The sequence below is a fragment of the Branchiostoma floridae genome, chromosome 4 (assembly GCF_000003815.2).
Source record: "Branchiostoma floridae strain S238N-H82 chromosome 4, Bfl_VNyyK, whole genome shotgun sequence".
In the NCBI taxonomy this organism is placed as follows: domain Eukaryota; kingdom Metazoa; phylum Chordata; class Leptocardii; order Amphioxiformes; family Branchiostomatidae; genus Branchiostoma; species Branchiostoma floridae.
This window is the reverse complement of record NC_049982.1, coordinates 31,268,489-31,292,789: the sequence shown is the minus strand read 5'-3', so window position 1 is coordinate 31,292,789 and position 24,301 is coordinate 31,268,489. Positions and strand designations below refer to the sequence as shown.

The following is a 24,301-nucleotide window of genomic DNA, read 5'->3' as shown; positions in this document are numbered from 1 at the left end:
GTCAGCTTTCCGGTGTATATTCCTTTCCCGGCATATTTCCTTTCCCGGCATATTCCCGGTTAAAAATCGCGAATCGACCTACCGCCATCCCCCCCCCCCCCCAAAAAAAAAATAAATTGGCAAGCTTCCCAGAGAGGCCGGTGAAGGAGGCTAAATAAAGGCCTTCATTCATTTATTATGTAATTTCACAGCCACGCTCATCATCGTGTGCATGGGCCTGATGGGGCTCTTCCTCTTCATCACTGTGGCCGTCATCTTCATTTACAACAAGGAGGGGTGTCTGTCTCCGAGGGCGAGGGTTATATTTCTCCGCTACCTTGCAAGGTACGTAATACTTATCCTCCATAGCTTGTGGGTCGCTTGTGCCGCCTATGATGAGGTCGTTCCTTTACGCTAAGGGCACAACCCGCAGTACGTGCTATTTTGTCCGTAGGTTTTTTTGGGAGGCCACGTCCGCCACGTATGTCTGAAAACGTTCAGGCTGGTGAATCCGCAGCCCGACGGCACACAAAGTTTTGCCTGCACGTAAAGTTCTACGGCGTGTCTGCGTGCTCATAAATCCGTCGGATTTCCTACGAGTTCGTACGGAGGCAGTACTTACCACTTACGGATCCCAAACGATTGTCCACGTATTGGCACGTAGACAGCACGTATGTGCACGTGCGGCGGGTTGTGCCCTTATGTTTACGACTTCTTGACAATGTATTTCTTTCTATGGTGTCAAAACATAATGATAATCTTTATAAAAAAACGATGTGCTACCGTATCTTTTTATAACTTCCACCAAATAGGTTTCGATTGTCGATAGCTTATTGCTCCAACATCTGTTGTCAATTTCTAAGCATAAATAAACACGGCTTATTGAGTCAAAGGCATACTCTGTAAGAAACGACTGAAAAGCTTTTGGGAATTCCTATAGCCTCGCCTCGTGCAGCTTTCTTTAAACTGTAGATTTATTACCAACTGCAGACTACAGGTGTACGAGTGATATACATGTTATGCAAATGCGGAAAAATTTGCATGATTAATGTGGAAACTGCTTAATTCCATTATCTTCAATAACTGAACTTCAATAAATGTAACACATGTAAATTATGATAGATGGAACGAAAGCAGATACCATATATGCTAATAAATAACTGTTTTACATAACGTATTTATTTACAAGAAATAAGAAGTCTAAGCAAACTTAGTACTTATTGCAGAATCAAAAAAGATTTCTGTCTTGAAAATTACCTTTCAACTGTTCAAAACAAATCCTTTAGAAATATCATTACGAAACTAAGTATTAGTGCCCACTCCCTACAAATCGAAAAGGGTAGACATCACAACACACCAGCCAGTGAGAGACTGTGTCCAACATGCCATGATGATATTGAAAATGAATCCCACTTTATAGTGGATTGCCCAACTTATGATAGAGAGAGACAAAAAATGTTACAGTCTATTAAATGCAAATCTGATACTATGTTACCACCTACCAAGACAGAAATGTTCAACATGTTACTATCATGTCCTGCTGATATATCTGCCTATGTCGGTCAATTTATATATAACTCATTTAAAAAACGTGACAATATTATACTATCATGAACCAGCACATAATGATAGCCTGATTGTAAATATTATATACCATGTGTAAAATAGATTAGTCTCTTAGATTTTTAGATACTAGTAACTCATGTAGTGTTCTGTTCTGTATGTATTGTATGTACAAGTTGCCAAACACTGTATCCTCTACAGTTGTCGTGCAATAAAGTTCTATCTATCTATCTATTTGAAAATTGCAAAACTGCTTACTGAGTAATGATGGGAATTTTATACTTTTGACATGTCTATGTTTTTGTATCTTCTTCTTCTTCATTGGCCTTCTTCTTCTATCTCGTATCATTTGTAAAGGGCACTGCTTCTTGGAGATCTAACAAAGTCGAAGGAGAAGCAAACCAGCAATGGTACCGGTGAGCCCAACCTCCCTGCCATAGAGATGACCAACACCGCCTTTAGTGACGATGACGTGCCGGCAGACGATGGAGCAAGCGTGGCTGTAATGTCGTTCAGGTACCCGCAAATTTGGAATAGTTTGAGTCAAACCTTTTTCAATCATTATCTAACTTCAAGAACCTGTTCAAAACGTCGCTATTAGATAATCAAACATTTAATTAATCTCCTATTCATTGTTTTTCTATTTCTACATTTTGCTTGCTTTTTAGTTGATATTTGCTCAGTTATTAATTATTGAGCTATGATAATTTCCTTCTATTTTGTTAATTGGTACAATAGTTTTGGTTATATTATTGTTTAATTTTTCCATCTATTTAATCTTCATTAGCTTAAATTGTTAAATTGTATTATGTTTAACTTACTTTTGGGGACGAGCGTGTATAAGCCACGAGGCTCCCCCCCCTGCACGTTCTTTCATCCTTTAATTTGTGTTAATTTATCTTTTTTTTTTTAAATTGTGCAAAATGAATAAAATCAAATCAAATGTGGTTGCGAAACAGTGGAGTCACCGGGATGACAGGACCGTCAGCAAACCCTCCTACAGCCCCCGAGTCTCCAGGCTTTCTTCACTTGATCTCCAGTGTGCGCGAGCTGACCAAGGTGGTAAAGAAAGGAGACGAGGAGCTGACTAAGGCTGTAAAGAACGGGACGGAGAGGCTGACGAGTGAGTTGGTGGATGTAAAGAACAATCTGACAGAGGTAAAGACGGAGATGGAGGAGCTAACCAATGCAGTGAAGAGCGAGGTGGGGGTTTCCGATTACACCCTGCTGGGGAGGGTCCTGGACAGGCTGTGCCTTGTGGTATACGTCATCAGTGTCGTGGCAGCCATCCCGATGACAATGTATTTGAGCAGGTAAAGAGTGTGATACAGTTAGCCATGGACGAATACCAATCCATATTACCAACTATCAGTAATTATCAGCAAATAGCAGCCCTGTACTTGTAGCTAACAGCTATCCTAGAAGGTATTGGACAGGCTGTGCCTTGTGGTATATATACGTCATCAGCTTCGTGGCAGCCATCCCGATGACCATGTATTTGAGCAGGTAAAGAGTGGGATACAGCTAGCCATGGAAGCATACTGATCCCTATGAGTCATGACGATATATCAGTATGTTTCGCAAATAGCAGCATTGTACTTGTAGCAAACTGTTATTATGAGCTCAATTTGGTTATCCTAGAAGGTCCTGGACAGGCTGTGCCTTGTGGTATACATCATCAGCGTCGTGGCAGCTATCCCGATGACTATGTATTTGAGCAAGTGAAGAGTGGGGTTCAGCTAGCCATGGAAGCATACAAATCCATATGACGAACTATCAGTAATTTTCAGCAAATAGCAACCCTGTACTTGTAGCGGAAGTGTTATTATGAACTCAATTTCGTCTCCAGTCTTTTATTGAGATAAACAATGCTGGAATTGTGTAATAAACTATTTCATGAAAGAAACATATATCTATAAAAAGTACATGAAGCAGTTTTCTATACCATATCACTTCTTTCACGATCATAACTATATGATTTAACTACTTATGTATTGTTTGTTGAGATATTTAGCCTTTGCCACTGAAAAACATTTTGTTTGGTCTTTTCCAATTAGCCTTAGGGCATGAGTTTGCAATAAAAATTATTATTATTAGTAGTAGTAGTATAGCTGAGAAAAAGGATGTATCATACCAAAATCAACTCCATATCTGTAGGTACTATAATCTATGTATAAATGATTGATAACATCTCAATATTAAATACGTATGCATAACGGTATAGTTGTGTCAATGCTTTCAATATTTCTTTTAAACCACTGTAATCATTATGTATAACTTAAATATTCTAATGTGTCCAACAAGTGTTGGTTGGGCAAAGTTTTGCCCGTCATAATGTCATTTATGTAACACAAATCGATGAAGGTCCGTGCTATTTTTTTACCATAATGTTACAGCTACTCTGATCATCGTGTGCATGGGGCTGATGGGAGTTTTTCCCCTTCTTACCATGGCCGTCATCATTATTCACGACCGGAATGGCAGCCTGTCTCCAATGGCGAAGATTATTTTTCTCCGACACATTTCAAAGTCATTACTAGTCATTACAGTTGAATATCGTTGAAGAGGTTCATCAGTTACGTATGTATACAGTTACAAATGTACTATCAATTTTCTTACGACAGTGACTGTTTTAAAGGTAAATTACGTAGTACCTACAAATTTTCGATGTCTGACAGCACATCTTGGTCACGGAGAATGGCCTAGTCTCGATCTGGCGACAGAACACCAGACTAGATGACCTACGCAAGCCTGGCATAGTCTCGTGTTCTCTCGTAAGGTACGTACTCTACCTTTAAAAAAGTCACTATTGGAAGAAAATCGATAGTACCTAGCCATTACAGCATTTTTGCGATATCTTTGTGACCTCAAAATTCATTCGTTTATCCCAACCTTATAACATTCCATGATTCGACAAGGCTCCATATTCAGTTAATGGCATTCTCTAATGAGGATTTTACCAACATTACATGCTAGTTTTTCTGTTTGTTGGAGTTGTTTTCCTTACACACAAGGGCCACCTTTTCCCTCAGCATATCTTATTTTCCAAGTATTCAAATATTGGCCTCCTTGCAACTTTCTTATGTACTACAGCATAACTTGACGTTTTTGATCTACTGTTCTGGAGATTTTATGGTCACGATGCTTAAAGATCCATTTTCTGTGCACAGGGTCCTCAATAACCATAAAATAATATAGATGCTCCCTGCTGAAGTCTGCCAGGAGGTTTGAAAGCTGAATTGACCCTCCAGACCACATAAACTAATTAGAAGCCATGGGGAGTCCAGCCAGTGTCTGGTGCCAGGAACAAAGGGACGGTATTACAACATAACGTTGAAAGTTATTAGCATATTAACTGTCAGATCTGTTTGAAAAAGTGTCTCCACTACTTTACAACAAAATGCTGTCAAACAAAGCAAAATGCTTTACACATAAGCTTGTTGCAGGGATAAAGTCATCGTACCATACATGTATATTCTACCATATATTCTACAACATTAGGTTTGAAGGAAGAAATATCAGACCAGTGTTGAAAATTCAAAATATTGGCCAGATTTCCTGATCCTTTGAATTCGGTGTAGAAGAACATGTACACTCTTTCCTGCACAATCTTGCTCTCTGTCTTTGTCTGAGTTACTGAATGTCACCATTTTTGCTATTTGGTGTCTTGCCTCTCAGAAGCTATTTGGCGTGTTGTTTTCAACTAAGAGCTGTTATCCTCATTGTAGAGAATAAGGGCATTTATTTTGGCAAAGATTAGTCCCTGTCAAACTTGTAAGTTGAACATTATTTCTTTTCCCATAGTTTGTATGAACTTTCTATTGGTGTGTGTCTACAAACAGAACTATGTATTGTAATAGTGGCACCTTCTTTGCAATGTGAGACTAGAATTATTTGCACAGTCTTCACCAGCAAGAAGGGTATATACAATCTCTCATTGCCCCAATGTTCCCTTCCAGGCTATAGGCTCAGTGAGTCTATGGTCATTGATTCACGTTATTGCTAATTAGAGAAAGCTTACAAATTTACTTTTTATGTGCAACCAAACTAAAACTCTATCTAGCTGTGATTACTTGAACTATGCAGTGCACATATGAGTCCTGCTCTAGCACCCATGTTCACTGTATGAGAGCCTGTTGTAGACTGAATCCGATAGTTTACAGTAGCCGAATTTATTGGGTGATTTTATAGTACCACCTTGGTCTTTAAGTTGTGTAGGTTTGGGTCCTATGGCGATTTTATTTTGGAGGGGAGGAGGTCTCGATGTTTCAATGTTTCAAAGAGAATAACTTTGCGAGGATTTGAACAATCGTCATGAATTTCGGGTTGTAGAAAGCTCAAGAATTAATTACTCGTCGGCGTCATTTAATGCACGTCTTATTTTATTTAGAATTACTGCTAGGATATAGTAGAATTCTTTTTACGCAACCAACAGGTTCTTACATTGCTTACGTTACGATGTCTCTCAGACACCTTCGTCAGAGCTTCTAACTGGAGTTCTGATTCTCACCGCTATATGTAGCCGATGTAGGTGGCGCTTTTGCGGGGAGTAAGTACCTGCTGGTTGTGTTAAGAGAATTCTCCTTTATCCTATATTCTACCAATCTGATGAAACTATTTTCGGTAGAATACTGCTGTTGGGCGATCTAACAGAAAAGAAGCAGCCCCGTGATGAAGAGGCCGAACTGACGGACTTCCCAGCCACAGAGCTGATCAACTGCGCCTTTCTATGCGATGGCAAGGTGGACGTCAGCGACGAAAGACCCTGTGATGACAATGAGACAACCGGGCAGCCATCAACGCCTCTCTCAAGTCTGATGCCCACCCGTTCCACCGCCCTCCTTCAGCTTATTCCTAATCTTAAAGGGGTAAAGGAGCTCGCAAAGGCTATTGATAAGAAGAGAGAGGTGCTTAAGAAGGTTATGATGAATGAAGAGGAGGTGTCCGAGTACATCCTGTTGGCTAAAGTCCTGGACAGGGTTTTACTTGTTCTGTACATCATCAGCATCGCGGCAGCCGTTCCTATAACTATGTATTTAGGCAAGTAAATATGTTATAGGTGACAACAGATTCAGAGTTTAATTTTATTCACTCTGCTGTTTGTTAAGGGCTCGAAATACCACCTGCATTTGCAGGTTAGTACAGGTAAAATTGGAGCTGTGCAGGTATTTCTGATGTCTACCTGCACAAAGCGTGCACTGGTCCATGTACTGGGCTTCGTATATAAATGCCCTATGATGAAGGTGTGTATGTATTGTTATTAGCTGATTTGATAAAGAATGAAAGAAAAAATAGCAATGCATGGCTCCTGAACAATTTTAGTATGATTCATATTGCTTAAGTTCAAAGTGGTGCATGAAAAACTTGCCCTGTGCAGGTAGTTTTCAATTGCACCAGAGCAGGTATGTAGAAAAGAGTATTTTGAGCCCTGTTGTTATGTACAAAATAATGTGTTCTTCTTCTTACATTACATCATAGTACTGTTTGAATTACTATGATACCATAATAATAAATGTAGACTTCGACTATAATGTTTGATTACAAACATTTTTTTCTTCGTAAGCTAATAAAGGTGATCATTTTAGATGATTTTTGTTCCTATATATAGTAATACACAGGGCGCCATACATAGGCAAAACTGTGCTCCTCGATGAATATATATGACAAATGTACCAACTTGCATGTTGTATGTATATCTATGTTAAAAACTTTGTAAAATGATATTTTTGTGTAAAGCGTGGTAGCCAATCGTAAAGGTCTCGTCAATAATAATTGTAGATTGCATTGTGATAAATTTCAGTGGACACTCCTCGTTTACGTTAAGTGTTTTCAAACAGACCTAATGCATTAAGGAATCTTTATTCTTTTATCTATAATGAATGTATTGTTAACAACAAGCACCACCTATAAACATTGTATTGATACATTTTATCAGATTTAGCAAATATCCAGACAGCAAAATAGTGAAGAAAATGCAACTCTTCAATTCAAGGATAGGCAATCAAATATTCGTTAAGTTTTTGATTATTTGCTTTGACAGTAGTTTTAATCTCAACTGCACACTGTAAAGTAATGTAAGGCTGTCATATTTTTATATTTAATATGACTTCTCAACTTTTATTGTTAAATGACTCATGAAATATCAAATTGTTACAGACACTTTTTTGAATATATGTAAATGATCTTGGTGAAGCATCCAAATTTTTGCTTTTTATCCTTTTTGCTGATGATACAAATCTTTTTCTTTCACATGCAGACTTTGATACGAATAACAAACGAAGACAAGCAGCCTGGGCACCATTCTTCGTTGTAACCGCGCTTGCCAAATCTTTTCGGTTGCTTTAGGCGTTAGCAAGCAAAAGGTTTGAGTCACCGGTTACGACGATGATGGTGCCCACAAAATGGTATATTATCAGTAATTAGAGGCGGGTACCGGTACGGAAACTTCAGGTACAGGTACAGTTCAGGTCCAGAGAATCAGGTTTGTTTGTTTGTTTGTTTGCTTATTTTCAAACGCTTGTGTGGCCTATTCAGTTTAGACAAACTGATTTTCAATAGGGCCAAGTTTCACTACAAAGAAAATAAAGAGACATACACATCGAGACATATAAGTACAAATGAAACATGAAAGACGACAGACGAATCCGAAGGTCAGGACCGGAACCTGAGCTGATTGTTTGTGAAAGCATGTAAATGATCGATAGTCAAAACAATGGTCCATTTCATCGCCAAGGAATCTGACTCCCACTGGCGTTCTAAAATCCTGTCTCCATGTCGATATGTCCTTTTGGCTGAATTGGAGGTAGAAAGTTTCAGGTCAATGGATTATCAAATAAGCAGATGCAGAAGTTTTAGAAAGCTGTGTTTGAAATTTGCGGTGAAAATTTAAGTCTGGAATTTCAGCACATACCGTTGAAGCAATATTTTAAGTTTCAAATTCATTCATCTGTATCTTTAATTTATACAACCGAAATAACCGCTCTTCAGCGCAACACACAAGCTTCGTAGGCACGTAGCGGCAGCAGCAACTGGTTATATTACACTGAACGGCCTGTCACACCTAACCTCTGTACAATGTCCGTTACTTACTAATAGCAAAAGATAGTAAGGCCACAGCAAGTAAATTTCATGGATGACATCCACGCGCTCATTAATTTACGCCTGATTTTAAAAATAGGTCTTTTTTCTTCCTCAGGATGGTCAGATAGACCAAAATGGGTAAAAAAAGGTTTGTTGTAACCTAATAATCGTATGTAAAATTGAGAATAGAGCGGTAACCTTGACTGTAGTTGCAGAAATGAAACTTGCTGGATAGTTGTAAGACTGGTATCACTATGCAAGTCATGAGTGTAGTTGCCATGTTTAGTTATACCAGTCTACCACACTAGGGGTAATTTTACTACACTGGTGCACTTCGTGGATTCAGGAATGAATGTCGTGATCGTTATGATGCCACATTTTGTCATTTCAATTCTTATTAAAACTTTTATGGTAACTTTTTTGAAAAGTTACCATATTTTTTACCCATCTGGTTTTTTTAACCTTATATCATTATTTTCGCAGTCTGCAGAGGATGGCATTCATAAAATATGCTTGCTGTGGCCTAAGGCTGCTTTACTCAGCAACGAGGTTAAAAAGACTTAACTTCCTTGCTAATAGAACTGGGTCGTGTAACAATACATGACTACATAAGGAAACATTTAGATACTAAAACAGAACGGTTAAAGTCTTACGTTACAAAGGACGACATGGGGGATAAGCGTGAAGTGTTTCTCGAAGCGGAGAAAAGAGTAAAGTGATATTCTTAGGAAACAGGTATAAGTACCTTAAAGCTTTTCTGACCATATGTTGACAGTCGAGTTGCTTGGTCGTCAGCCTGTAAGAGACTGTAATTGCAAAATGGCTTCGTTGGCACAGATTGCTTTGGTTATGGTTATCAATTTCTAGAATTTTTTCTTGCATCATTAGAAAAAGTAGAAGATTTTGCTTAAATTTCCAGATAATTCTTTTTAAGTTTCTTGTTTTGCTTGAATATTATTTTACATTTTTTTTCCTGCAAGAATTTTTCTTCATATAAGAATTGTCCATGGGGTAAACAAAACAAAAAAGTCATTGTGGGCAGTGTGTCCTTGCCTTTAGTTGATAGCTGCACATCAACAATAATAACGACTTGCGTCCTAAAGATGTCTCTTAAAGTTTTTTAAAGAATAATTATAACCTTTTGGTTTATTTTATAAACATGAAGGTAAATATCGCAGCTACACATCTACCAATGGTTTTACATAATATGATGAATACAAATTGCATTTGATCACCAACATTAATATTTTGCATAACAATGTGTATCCAATAGTAATTTTTTGACGATTAAAACGGAAAATAGAAGTAGTGCCAACAAAAATGGCATATCTGTGTTTCATGTTACAGAATTAAGAAAAAATAGCAGCTTAAAAAGAATAATATTATTAACAATATTGATAATATCATTATAATCATGAATAAGAATGACAACAAGGTTGCACACTAATATCGGTGGGTACTGCAAAACAATCTAATCTTGTTGGTCCGGAAATACTGGGCCTATACTGGACCTGAAAAAACGGCGTTAATGCATTATGCATTCTACATGTATGGCTTACCAGTCTAAGAAAATAATAACATGAGTGAATAGTGTATAGTTTATAGTTCTTTCTACCAGGTTTCTACATACAAACTTGGTATAAGTTAACAGAGACAGTTAACCTTGTTTACATGAATGATACTGTTATCGATAATGTTTTGTTGTTGCTTTGTATGTAGCCTCTTAGTACTATTGTCTGTATAACTATTAGTTGTTATTAATTGCCATACATTGTACCCTGTGCGATTGTTGAGCAATAAAATTCATTCATTCATTCATTCATGAAGATTTTAAAGTGCCAGTGGGATACTCCAACCAACAGATTCTTTAGTTAGTAGCGAAATGGACTATTGTTTTGAGCATTGCCCTTTCAGAAGTTTTGAGACAATCAGGTTGAGGTCCGGTCCTGGACCTGATCACCTGAACCTGAACCGGACCTGCACCTTTATTTTCTGTACCAGTACCCACATTCTACACACCAACTGTATTACAGTTTTGTTTTATTACATCCTGGCAAATAATTATTTATTATTTGTGTTAAACTTTCTACTGTCTCATATCAAGAACATACTAGAAGTATTTCAATTAACGTTACATAGTCATTGAATTAATAAGAATGAAAAAAATCAGCACATGACCAATATTACATATTTGAAAATACAAAGAGAACTATCTGTGTCAATCATTGTATTAAATATGCAGATATAAATTATGTTAGTAACATAATCGTTGACTGCATTATTGTGCAGGGATGCATGTACTCTACCGAAAAATCATCAATAAAAGACAAACATGTCAAAGTACCGTGAACCAATACAGAGGTGTTACATCCGTTGCTACGAAGTTGCTACCTGTGTATGATATCGTGTTATGCAAAGCAGATTTTTTAGGTCATTTTAATTCTGAATAACACAGCAGAATTGAAAATTCTCTGCGCTAACTTTTAATGTATTGGAACAAAGTTTTTGCCCTGTACTATGTTGTCACATGTGAACTTACATATGACCACATCAAAGAGGTTGATAAGAAACATGATTTTAGTGCGGTTGGTTTTGGACTTTACATTCAGTCTGATAATCGAAAGAAACCAAACTAACTTTTCTAAATCTTTTTCCTGTTGAGGAAAATAGAGTAAATTACTATTAAAATATAAGCAATGTGACGTTTATGTAAAAAAAACACACACGTTTTGTACCCATTAGCTCACTCTGATAAATGCTGTTAAACAAGTTGAAGTGTTTGTCACGTAGACTGGATATGACCATGACTGATGACTGATGAGCTAGCCTGGGTGCCATCCGGAAAGTAGTTCGCTCCGTCGTTTATTATACGCTATATATAGTCGCTTTTAGCTCTGACATTCATTATACACACTATATACAGTTGCTTCTCTGCTGTACTAGAAGCTGAACTGCTACCCGGATGGTACCCAGGCTACTGATGAGATGTATTGACCAAAAAGAAGGTAACGATTTTTCTCAACATCCTCAACCGGTTAGGCAGGAGATTGGCAGATGCTCCACTTTGTCTCAGAACATTTAGCGTCGTCCTAAATAGGATCCCTTGTGCATGCCAGTACCACAGCCCGGAGCTACTAGCCTCACTTGGTCTGCATCACTGAAGGAGAAGGGAAACAGCTCGAATCAAAAAGATATTGCCAAGAATACAAGATCTAACTTACTTAAAGCAATGTAAGAATTACCGGGATCCATTGTCTACCGGTGAGGTGAGGTGAGGTGATTGTCTACAATGCACCATGCCCTGGTATACCTGTATTCTAGATCTGCATTGAGAGTGAGTGTCAGTTTTGCCGTGACGTGACGTTATACAGATAGAACACGTGACTCAGTAAGCAGTGGATCATAGGTTGCAGGGAGTCACACGACAGCGGTGGAATGTTCATTCCTTGACAAAGACTGGTGCTGTTCAGTCAAAAATTTGGGTAAGTCCAATTTTTGTGTTGGAAATTACAATAACGCCTTCTACGAAGTTAACAAGTTAATGATTAGCTAATACCCAGCCGCGGTAGTGCCCAGACTTTGGGATGTGAACGACCCAGATACAGGGCCATCGTTCATATACAGGTACGTTGTGACTTCAGCAAAGGGAGTTCTTGCAATTTCGGATGTACGCAATTCAATGTTTACATACAAAATCAGTGTTGCTATTTTTTGTGTGGACGTAAAAGGAAGGCAGCACTACCAACAAGAGTTTGGAGACCTCATACCTCCATGAAAATGTTTGCTTTTTCACGATTGCATACAATTAACATGTCACAAGTATGAAATACCTATCATTTACCAATTAGAGAAGTTTTCGAAGTTTAACATCAATTTTGTAAAAAAGAAAACATGTATTATAATCGTATTATGGAAAACACCTATATCATAGAATATCCTGCTTAGAAAACTAAAGTCCATATTTGCATAATTGTGGATCCCATAGAATGTCATCCACTTCAAAGCTTCCGTAGTATTTTGTTTCGCATCTCTCTAATACCATTATGTATATACCGTTTTATGTAAATTTGTCTTGTACCGTCGTAATTTTATGTTATATGTAGACCTATGCAATAAGCTGTGCTGCCTGTAGATCTGTGTAATGTACCGTTGCACTTTGAATAAATAAATATATATTTGCATAATTGGCATTTGTGAACAATCCACCTACCATGAATTACATTATATTATGATGTACATTGTATTAAGGTCATGATTTGGAAAACACTCAAATTGTAGTTTCCTCGTGTATTATGCCAAAGAAATCAACATCTGCATAATTTGCATTTCATTGTGCACATCTCTGTCAAATTATAAGCTACATGCCCAATATCACGGGAATCAATGACTGTAAACCGTGTAAATGGAATTCAGTGAAGGCCTACCAGCCAATACTTTGACTTCGCACAGGCTCAGTAGTCGGGAGGATCCGGGAAGACGGACGCCCACATAGCGACCCTTCATCCCCTGACAGGAGACGGAAATGGACGGCTGGTTCAGGTTGATGTGATGATCACCGCCGCACTTGGGGTTCGTGCTGACCTGGTCGGAATTCCCGATGTGGATGTTGAAGGGGTTGAGTCTCTCCGGACAACAGTCCTGGCGGTTGAAGATGACCACTCTGTAGATATTGAGGATTAAGCAACTTCAATTTTTTTGTATGTTTGGCCGTGGATTGGCTGCATTAGTAGCACGGAACGATATGATGATGATGATATATAAAGATCAACGTTCTTGAATATCGCATAAAATATATCCTTACTCACTATGATTGCGTATATCATTGGGTCTTTCAAAGTATTGATTGACACACTCACGAGAAACAAATAGTCTATTCAAATGTGACAAACGCTGTGTTCTTCACCCTACACGTCAAACATGTGCAATAGATCGCACTGGAAACGAAACTTAATGATACAACTAAATAAGAGTACGACTATGCTATGTATGAACGTCAACGTTGGAGATTTACAATTAAGTGTGTGTGTGTGTGTGTGTGTGTGTGTGTGTGTGTGTGTGTGTGTGTGTGTGTGCGTTCGTATTGCTTATAAGAAAGGCTGATATGTATAACATACTGTACACACACCTGACAATTACATACGGTTGACCGAGATCCACCCACCAGGTTGGATTAGCCTGTTCAGTGGTATGTATGCAGGAATTAGCATAGTAGTTGGTAAGTGTGCACCCATCCACGGCGACACGGGCAGCCCCAAAAGGACTATAAGGGGTGCTTGTTTGGAACGCCGTCTTCCCCAGGGCGACATTGACTCCTGATCCTGTCGGACACGAGAGGTCGATCATGAGTCTAGCACTTTCAACAGTGACATATTTGCATCGATGACTCTAGAACAGTTGCCTTCTAGAAACCTTAATGTCTGTTTTCGACACTCCCGTACAAGTTGTTCTGTTACTTGATTTTGTTTTATGTATAGCGTAATTGACCAGGCTGAATGCCCCTTTAGACGAGAGGCACGCAGGATAAGCCGGAACGCCGTCAGAATGAAAATTCTTTTCTATATTCCTGGCAATTCGAAATGTGTTCTAGAAATTCTCACTGTATTCCAGATATTTGTACCCATTCTTTTGACTGTCCCGAAAGTTTTGGACATGTTTAAACTGTCGAGGTGCTTTCGAAGTGGAAAAATATCGAATGGTATTCAAAATGGATTTTAAGTCTATCTTAACTATTCTTACTGCAGTATGACCGCATTTTATGGCATTCCAAAATTAGTCATTATTCGAAACACTCTTAGCTCATTCGACGGAGAACCGGGACGGCAAGCCACTTCGAATCCTGCCAAAATGTGACCAAAAGAGTATCTGGAATACACTACGAATTCACAGGAATAGAAAAGAATTTTCATTCTGACGGCATTTTGGCTCATTCCTTCTCGTGTGAAGGGGATATAAGGTCCATTTAGAATTCCCACTCGGAATGGCCCCGAATGGGGCACGAATTTTGCAGATACTTGGAATAGACTAATGAGTTTTTTTAGACCGTTGGTTTTATTAACGTTACGAAATATCGTAACGTCCCTGTAATGTGTGCATTGTATTTAGTTCAATGTTGCAATGTCGCAGGCTACCGATGCAATTTCATAAACAATCATATCATAGCATCGTACAAGTCTTTTCAATTGTTAAATGTGGTCTCTTGAAACGGAAATTGTAGTATAAAAGGATGTGTGGTCAACATGCACAAGAATCCTGTCGTGTACCTGTACAATGTACGTTCATGGTACAATGCAGTATCGTACACGTATTTGCGTTTACTCAATGAGCCTAAGACGAAATTGTCAATGGGAAAGTACGCCTTAGACAGTCATCAAGCGTTACATACCAATCAGGTAGACTTCATTTGCCCAATACCCGCCCTTGCCGTCCACTCCACAGGCAGAGGAACGTCCATACATGTAGAAGGTGTTGTGTCCATCATCAGACCCAAAACACTGGCCACCATGCTGTACAGCAAACACGGTAAACCTACGAAAAAGTGCTACCCGGTAACACTTCTCAATGGGGTTGCTCCGTGTTTTATAGTTGTCAGCCAGGCGTGAATCTGTCCCCTCGAGGGATGGAATGGCGCGGATGGGATCATCCTTCCAGCAACCCAGACGTTGGTACCAAATTTCTATATGGGGATAGAAGGGGTCATAATTTAAGAAAGGGGCGGAGTTGCATTCTTATCCTTCTGTCAAAATGACCAATTGCCATTCATGTAGACGCTTCTCTAGTATACATGACAGATCAAACATCAGAAGATAATAACTTGAATGTTCCTCTGTGTTAGGCTCCATATACATCTGCAACCTATTGTCCACTGCTTACTGAGTCACGTGTTCTATCTGCATAACGTGACGTCACGACAGCAGTGGATTGTTCATTCCTTTGCAAAGACTGGTGCTGTTCAGTCCAAAATTTGAGTGAGTCCAATTTTTGTGTTAGATATTACAGTTAAACTAGTTCAATAATCAGAAGATACTGGCTCGTTTTCATTTAAATGTAAAAAATGCTATCACCTGCGTTTGCATTGTAGCTATTTGTGCACATTCTTTTGGCTTGCCCCAAAGTTTTTAATATGTTAAAAACTTTCGAGGTTCATTCGAAGAGGAGAAATATGGGATGGCATTTAAAGTAGATTCTAAGTGTATTTTGAATTTCTAACTGCAGTATGACCGCATTCTACGACATTCAAACATAATTCTAAATATTTGTAGGTCGTTTAGGTATTGTCGGAGGTCGAGTAGCGGTGCATTTCATTCCGATACCTACGGTATGGTCTAGTTAAATATACCTTTCTTACTGGGGCGAAGAGAGCCAATTAGCAAAGACTGAAGGTAACGTATGATCATGTACCAGAATCACAGCAGAAGCGCACTTCATAATCCAGGCAGGACCCGTCACTTTGGTCGGAGTTTCGGCAAAGAAAGCCGACTGCCTTGTCAAATGACTGGAACTGCTGTCCCGTCTGGAAGGCGTCTACGTGTGTCCCGTGGACGCGGGCCTGGATAGCCGAGGGGGCGGAGCAGATTTCTCTAGGGTTCTCCTGCCGAAGGGTGGACAGCATTTCATTGTCTCCCGTTCCGCTGGGACCGTCACGGTTAAACCAGCGAGTCAAAAGGGTACATTCTGAAAAATAGGTACAAAACCAAAACAACTAGAGTTCGGCGACCTCATACCTCCATGAAAATTTAGAGCTTTCGTAAATTTCATGCAATTGACTAGCACATTAACATAATTTATGCATGGTATTGTTCATCATTGACTAACGTACACATGTCCCAATTATAAAATTCCCATTATTAATCATAAAGCGTTTTTGCAATTTTACCTAAATTATGCAAATAAGTTCCTCATTACCATATTTGGTATCTGCTTATATTCCACCTATCATAGTTAACATGTGTTACATTTATTGAAGTCCAGTTATTGAAAACAATGGAATTATACAATTTCCTCATTAATCATGCAAATTAAGTCCTCATTTGCATAAAATGTATATCATTATGAACATATTTGCCTAAGGTACCCGCATGCCTAGTATGATGCCAATCCATCAATCCTTTCTGCAGTTATCCTCTTTAGAATGTCTTGACAAAAACGCCCCTGCAGTTCCGCAATTAAATGTTAGGGGGCTGAAACCTGCCCCACTTTGTCATGACACTGAAAGCTATCTACCAGCCAAATGTCAAGACCATATCACATCCAGGACAAGAGATACATTGAAAAAACTGCCATAATATAATATCCTCGTTAATTATGCAAATGTGCTCCTATTTTGCATAATTAGTATCTAATCTTGTGCAAAATTGTCTAAGGTACCTACATACCAAAAATGATGAGAATCCGTTGTTCCCTTCTTGAGTTATCCTCGTCAGAAGTTTTTGACAAAAATGCCCCTGCTATTCCCAAACTAGACGCTAGGGGGCCCAAACGTACGTAATTTTTTCCTGAGCACAAGAGCTATCTAATACTTAAAAATCTTGACCATAGCATGTTCAGAACACCGAGATAGCAAAACCGGAAGTTGCGCTGCAGTACCAAGGCCACACACCAGGGGGCCCAAAATTGACCTTGACCTTCGTCTTCCCAACCCCTACCTACATACCAAATATCATAGTAGTCCATCAAGAGGTTCTCAAGTTATGATGACCACAAATATGCGGACACACAGACACACACACACACAAACACACACACACACACACAGACACACTCAAAACTATACCTCCATTTTTTCATGGAGGTAAAAACAGTTTGGGCAAATGCAAAAAGAATGACAACTTCTCTTGCCTCGTATTATTTTTACGTTACATCGATCAGTACTATTTGCGAAAATGTTTAGCCACTAGAAAAATTTGGACAGTAGCTCCCAAGCAAGTACAACATGTTTCATTTCATCTCCCTCCAAATGCAAAAATGTACTGTTCCATAACAACCTTTTGCAGAAATGGATCATCCAAAATTATCCTACTCGAAATGGACTTTATCTAATTTTGATTTTCTCCACATATTACAGATTGGACACCCAGTTGCAAAATTGACTATTCCATTGACTCCCCATAAGTCGCAACAGTTCTTAGGACGTCCGGAACATGCTAGATACGATATTTTGACACGGAAATGATGTCATATATATGGGAATATAAGGGGTCATTCTTGAAGAAAGGGACGGAATTGCATTCTTATTATTCTGTCAAAATGGCCAATTTCCATTCATGTAGACGGTTATCCAACATACTGTAAAGATCAAACATCAGAAGACAATAACTTGAAAGTTCCTTTGTGGTGTACGCCATAGACATCTGCAACATATGATCCACTGCTTACTGTGTCATGTGTTCCATCTGCACAAGATCACGTCACGACAGCAGTTGACTGTTCATTCCTTTACAAAGACTGTTGCTGTTCAGTCAAAAATTTGGGTGAGTCCAATTTTGTGTTGGATATTACAGGTAAACTAGTTCAATATCAGATTATATTTTTGAATTATTGTTTTATTTCAACATTCATTTTGGACTACAGTCGTAGGCAGGTACAGGACACGTCAATGCAAAACATTGCACAGCTGTTTTTTATAACATGTATTTAGTCCAACTGCAAGATATTTACGCCTAAGGTATAACAAATAAATATTTGCCTCAGTTTCAAACCTTTTTGGGTCGTTAACGGTTGTTCCTTGGTAGTCTTCTGAACCAGGTCAAATCTTGTCCCTTCAGCATTATGTTGGAAAACCTGAAGAGAAATAATAACATAGCAATGTTCCTTGTTACTTAGATGTACGTGGACCGACATTACCAATAAGGCACAAAAGACATCCATCGTTTTGGTACACATGAGGTACTGTACACATGTGATTCACTATAGACTACAGCATTTCAAAGACATTTAATTCTTACGTTAGCTGTAGTTGCCTGCGTGGCCGCATTTGCTGTTCCGGTTTGTGGAATCATGCTGGTTTCAGGATGCAGATCAGTCAAAGACACATCGGCACTCGTCCCGCCACCAACTGTCCCCCATGGCAGCGAAGCTGTTGCATTGGTTGGATCAGTCGTCACATTCATGTTGGGCTGTTTTAGATGTAGATACATATATATCAGAATCATTTCATGAAATATAATATATGTAAGGTTCACAGTTGGCGCTGACTGACTGTGAGGGATACCATTTTTATATTCAGGAAGAGTTTTGTTAAAAGGAACGCATGGGGATTCTCTTTTTCTATTAATATCTTCTTCTTGATTGGTACATAAAAACATAACTGCGGTCTGAAATTGCAACACTGAATGCAAGATAGGGAACCAACCGAGAGGGCTTGCAGTGTGGAACCGGTAGGGTTGGCGGGGAACGGTGCCACTGGTCGGCTTGACGTACCACTCCTCTCCAGAGAACTGTTGGGTGAGAGAGGGTGAGCGTTCTGCACGGTTGTGAGAAATGTGACGAGACCAGCTCCTGCACCAATGGCGGCTGCTGCAGTTATGGCGATGCTGATGATGCTGATGAGCAGCTTGTAATGATTAAATGTCGCGTGGAAGCTTCTGGGGAACACGCAACTGTCTGCAGCATCGTTATTATCTGTGAGCAGACAATATGTCATATCTTCCTTCAGTTACTGTCGTCATTTTGCCTTCCCAAGAGCTATGCATAAATACCGAACATTATACTGCCTGATCATGATGGTTGCCATGAAAGATTGCAGTTAGCTGTAAAGTAATCAAAAACGATGTCATACTGCCCTAACTCTAAGGTGACGCGTCACGTTTATCTGTTGACCAATATATCACCAGATATACTTTTCAAAAGGAAATATTTAAAGAAACTGCCTTGAAATCATCATCATCGGTCGACGTGATCACACATGTTCGCACATTTACACACGACAGGGTTATACCACTCCTTACGGGGTGACATACCCTTTCGCTGGCTAATTACAAGATGGGGATGCGCCAGGTCTCCCGTCCATAAAGTACTCTCCTTAAATCGATCTTCTAATTTTCGTAGAATTTTAATTGTCGTAGAAATGGTAACAAACAACAAAACGTACCTCCGTTGTCTTGTCGTACCGCACCCGTCGCGTACATCGGGTTCTCGAACAAGCTGGTACGGATCTTATCATCTGCATCTTCTGCTGCTGGTTGTCCTCCGTGTCGACTTTGGTGATCAGCCTGTTGTTGGTTGTTGATTTCATCGTCGTTGATGCAGTGGTACACGTCGTTGCCGGGATTGTCATTGATCTCATTGGTGTCAGAAATGTTTTCTTTGGTTTCGTCGTCTCTGCCCGAACATGCCGATGGTCCTGTGTCACAAAACGTTTGCAGATCAACAATGACTGGGTGTTCCTTTTTTCTTTTTGGTTTGGACAGACAACGACAATGTGGCACTGCACTCAAGTTTGTAACTTATATCAACAGTACCGCATACACAGTACAGACAGAAGGTAAAGGTAGTCTTCTACCTCCCCGACCGAAGTCAGGTACCCATTTTTACATCTGGGTGGAGTGAGGAAGGTCGTGTGGGCACAACGTTGGGGGCACAGCGGTCATCGAACTCACAACCTCTAGATTAGGAGCCAAAAGCTCTACCAGTTAAGGTGGGCTCCCACTGCACTCGCGTCACGCTTGGCTCGCTTCGGGGTTCGACAACGCAGACGTAACCCCGCGGCACCTACAGGTAGAGGTGACACAGGCAAACCCAGAGGTGACACAAGCAAGCGCGACGTTTTTTTGGAAGTTAAAAAATAACGCAAGTGGCAAATTGCCCCAAGAGTGACCCAAGAGTGACCCAAGAGTGACCCAAGAGTGACACAATTGTGACGCCAACATGTCTTCAACAGTATCAAGGTTATATTTTGTCTATTTTGCACCAAGTATCAAAAGTAAACATCATTTTATTATTGAAAAGCTATTTTGGATACATTTTGGATATCATTTTACAGCAGTTTTTCAGTTACAACAGTGACCCAAGAGTAACACAGCAGTGACACAACAGTGACGCCAACATACCTTCAACAGTATCGCTGTTATATTTTGTCTATTTCCTATTAAAACGTAGGAAATATCAAGATTTTTCATTTGTGAAATATGAAAATTAACACACACCATTACACATACTTGTTGGAAAACACATAAGCGATGGAGTCAAATCTGGTATATGGTTCGTGTCCGTTCATTTGGGTTTCTTTACTGTAAAAGTCTTTCAAGGTTATCATATAACATAAGTAACATTCATAAGCATAAGCATCATCACAAGGGAAATTATTTCATTATAAATCTCATTCTTAGGCATTTTCATCATTTTATAGTGATTTTTCATACATTGACAACGCTGCGACTTCCGATAACCTGTCCATTTAGTCTAGAAACGCAACAGTGACGCATGTCAGTGGGAGCGCAACAGAAAATCGGCGAAAATAACACAACAGTGACACAATGAACGAACCCCGAAGCGACGCAAGCGTGACGCGAGTGCAGTGGGAGCCCACCTTTACGCCATGGCGCCACAGACGACGCCACACGACGATGTTACATTTAAAAAAATGACACTAAATTGTATCTAATAACAACACGATGTGCATGTGTCTGTGAATCTGTTATATTGAATTAGATCTATAGATCTATACTTATTGTCACGTTCTAAGCTCATGAGAAGAAGAATGTATTCTATTATAGCAACACTATTGATTAAATACCATAATGATAATTCGTTAGAGCACCTATCCACTAGGACGGTGGGATCGCCGAGGTCACCATGGGAGCGTGCAAAGCGCGTACTGGGAGCGCCGTGGTCGCCATCACCTCCGCGACTGGTTTGAACCGGGTCAAACTGTCTCCGTGCGAGCGCCGGGGATGGCGGATCCAACGATGAGTGCAGGGAGCGCCAATAGAGTACGCAACGAGCATCAAGAGAGCACGCAACGAGCGTCAAGAGAGCACGCAACGAGCGTCAAGAGAGCACGCAACGAGCGTCAAGAGAGCACGCAACGAGCGTCAAGAGGGCGCGCAGCAGCGAGCACCAAATGGGCACCAATATAATACACCCTTCCCACTAGGACGACACTGTCTCTGTGCTCTTAACAGTATTATCAACAATTCTATTCGTAAAGAACTATAAGTAGAAGCCAGTTAATTGCACAACGGATTACCGCACACTTCTGTTAACTGCACTGAATCCCCAAATCCCAAACCTGTACGGCCTAATTAGATAGCTTCGCATTATTCCACCATCCGGATAATTGCACGAAATTCACTGGCAAATAGGCCGTGCAATTAAGCGGCTTCTACTGTATTTTGATTTTTTGGGTGAAGTTTGTCGTCAAATCACACTTTTGCCTATATCTTCTTGAAATATCTCATTTTGTTGTTCAGATGTTTATGAGCGATTAAGTTGATTTCAAAATGACCCCCACAATTCTGGAAGTCTGTCCGACAGAAGATCACAGAAGATAAGTTCCTCCAGATCGGACCAACTTACAATTAATGGAGAAAGCTGAAATCACATAAAGTCATGTATAATGATAGATTTCTCCATAGGTTGCATTTTAATTGTAATCTTTGAGTCCCAAACAGTTTCTCTTTCACAGCGGTTAAGTGTGGCGAGGTATTACAGGCATTTGGACTCATAGCTGAATACGTAACTTATCCATTCCTCCACCTCAGTAACGAAAAAAAAGAAAACCTGCTTGGATTTCAAAGGTAAAAAAACACGTGTCCCACAGAGATGAATTTTTCGATATATGCAGTTTCAATATAATATAGCTATTGATGTCTTACATCTCATATATTAAGGTGTCTCAATATTCTATGATTTACGATAATAAAGTGGCATGATAAATATGTTTATTGTAGACAAGTTACATGACAAATTTAAGGGGAAAAACAGCAAGTCGAATGTATAGAACAGAGAACTGAGCGACTGCACAGTGACGAAAGTGGATTTTCTTACAGTCTTGTTTTTATGATTTGAATATTATGTAAGACGTTAAAGCAATTCTCATCATAGCACGTTTTTTCTGACTTATTCTCCAGACCAATTACTTGGAATTGTTGTTTTCGAATATAAGTTGTGAAATTAGTCTTAGTGATCTTATGCCAAACGTGTTTTGAAAAAAGAATTCTACGAATTTAATTTGGTTTCTGTCCTTGGTAAGGTGTTTTTGAAAGGCCTGTGACAGCTAGGTACGAAAAAAAGGTACCACTGTTTAGTAACAAATATCTATTCTAGATGTCATTTTTGCCCATTCCGACTTACTTTAGATACATTTGCACTGAGGTTGTCTCCAGTTATTGTTTAGGAGCCCATGTAGTTAGTTGTTGTTGTTGTTAAATCTGTCATTTTGATGTTACGGCAACCCCCTTTTATCAGGCCTGTTTGCACCGCTAATCAAGACGATCTTACATTTCAAACTCAAAGGAACGGTCTGAGTTTTCTGTAGTTAGATGCTTTCGTGTCCGTATAGCAAAGAACATTTCAAGACAAGTTGTTGAAATTCACAGAAAAGAATATGTCTATCCAAAAATACAAATGTAGCAACTTTTTACAGTACTGTCCGAAAACACGCGAACGCACATACAGAGAGAGACAGAGACAGAGAGAGACAGACAGACAGAGAGACAGACAGAGACACAGAGAGAGAGAGAGGGACAGAGGCAGAGACAGACGGAGAGAGGCAGAGAGAGACAGAGAGAGGGGGTGGGAGCGACAAACAGGGAGAGAGCTCGAGAGAGAGAGATGGGGGGGGGGAGGAAATGGAAATTAATGCGAACAACAAAACGCACCTCCGTTGTACATCGGGTTCTCGAAGCCGGCAATGTTGTCTGCATCTTCTGCTGTTGGCTGTCCACCGTGTCGAGTAGCCTGTTGTAGGTTGGTGATTTCCTCTTCATCAGTGTGGTGTCCCACGTCGCTGTCGGGATCATCATGGTTCTCACAGGTTCCAGGGGATCCTTCTTTGTTTTCTTCGTCTTTGAAAGAACCTGCGTCTGATAGCAGATTTGTAGTTAAGAATGACAGGATAGTGCATGTGGCGACTAATAGCATGGAATGCAAAGGAAGATATTACATTGTCATTGGATCAGATCTATACTTATTATTACACAAGGACAGAATCATACATTCTAAACTCGTGATTCTTTTCTAGACAAACTGACATTAATTGAATTATTGTTGACGACTATAAGTTTCAGTAATGTGATGTTAACAGGAACCTTCTGTAAAAGAATTCTAGTTCAACGCCAAAAAGCAGTTGCTCAAGCAATAGGATATGGTTTGGGAAACGGCCAGACGTTTCAACTAGCATCCACTAGTTTTCGCAAGTAAACGTTTGAATGCTAGTTGAAACGTCTTCAGTACCGTTTCCAAAATCATATCCAGCTGCTTGAGTAACTGCTTATTGGCGTATCTTATTACCTGATAATCGACTAATTCTAGTTCAAGTTGCTTTTGTCTTTGCAGTTTAAATTGATATGTTCAGCAAAGTTCGGATGTAAGTAAGTTACAAAGAAGACTACTAGCTTTTTATAAACAACTACGTCAAAATTAATAATGCATAGACGTATTCTATATGTCAAATTTGGTCCATTCCAATTCACTTTTCACACATTTCAAAGGAAGATTCTATGTCTGCAATAGTTAGATCCTG

At 39.5% G+C, this 24,301-nt stretch overlaps 1 protein-coding gene across 1 annotated transcript in view; it reads left to right on the top strand.

Moving 5' to 3' along the window:
• Positions 1-6,590, top strand: part of LOC118413781 — a 25,573-nt gene extending 18,983 nt beyond the window's left edge. Inside the window, exons 15-18 of the mRNA XM_035817312.1 lie at positions 192-324; positions 1,900-2,058; positions 2,502-2,855; positions 6,170-6,590. Of these exons, the coding sequence (XP_035673205.1) occupies positions 192-324; positions 1,900-2,058; positions 2,502-2,855; positions 6,170-6,590 (1,067 nt within the window). The remainder of the gene's footprint in view (positions 1-191; positions 325-1,899; positions 2,059-2,501; positions 2,856-6,169) is intronic.
• The last annotated feature ends 17,711 nt before the right edge of the window (positions 6,591-24,301 follow it).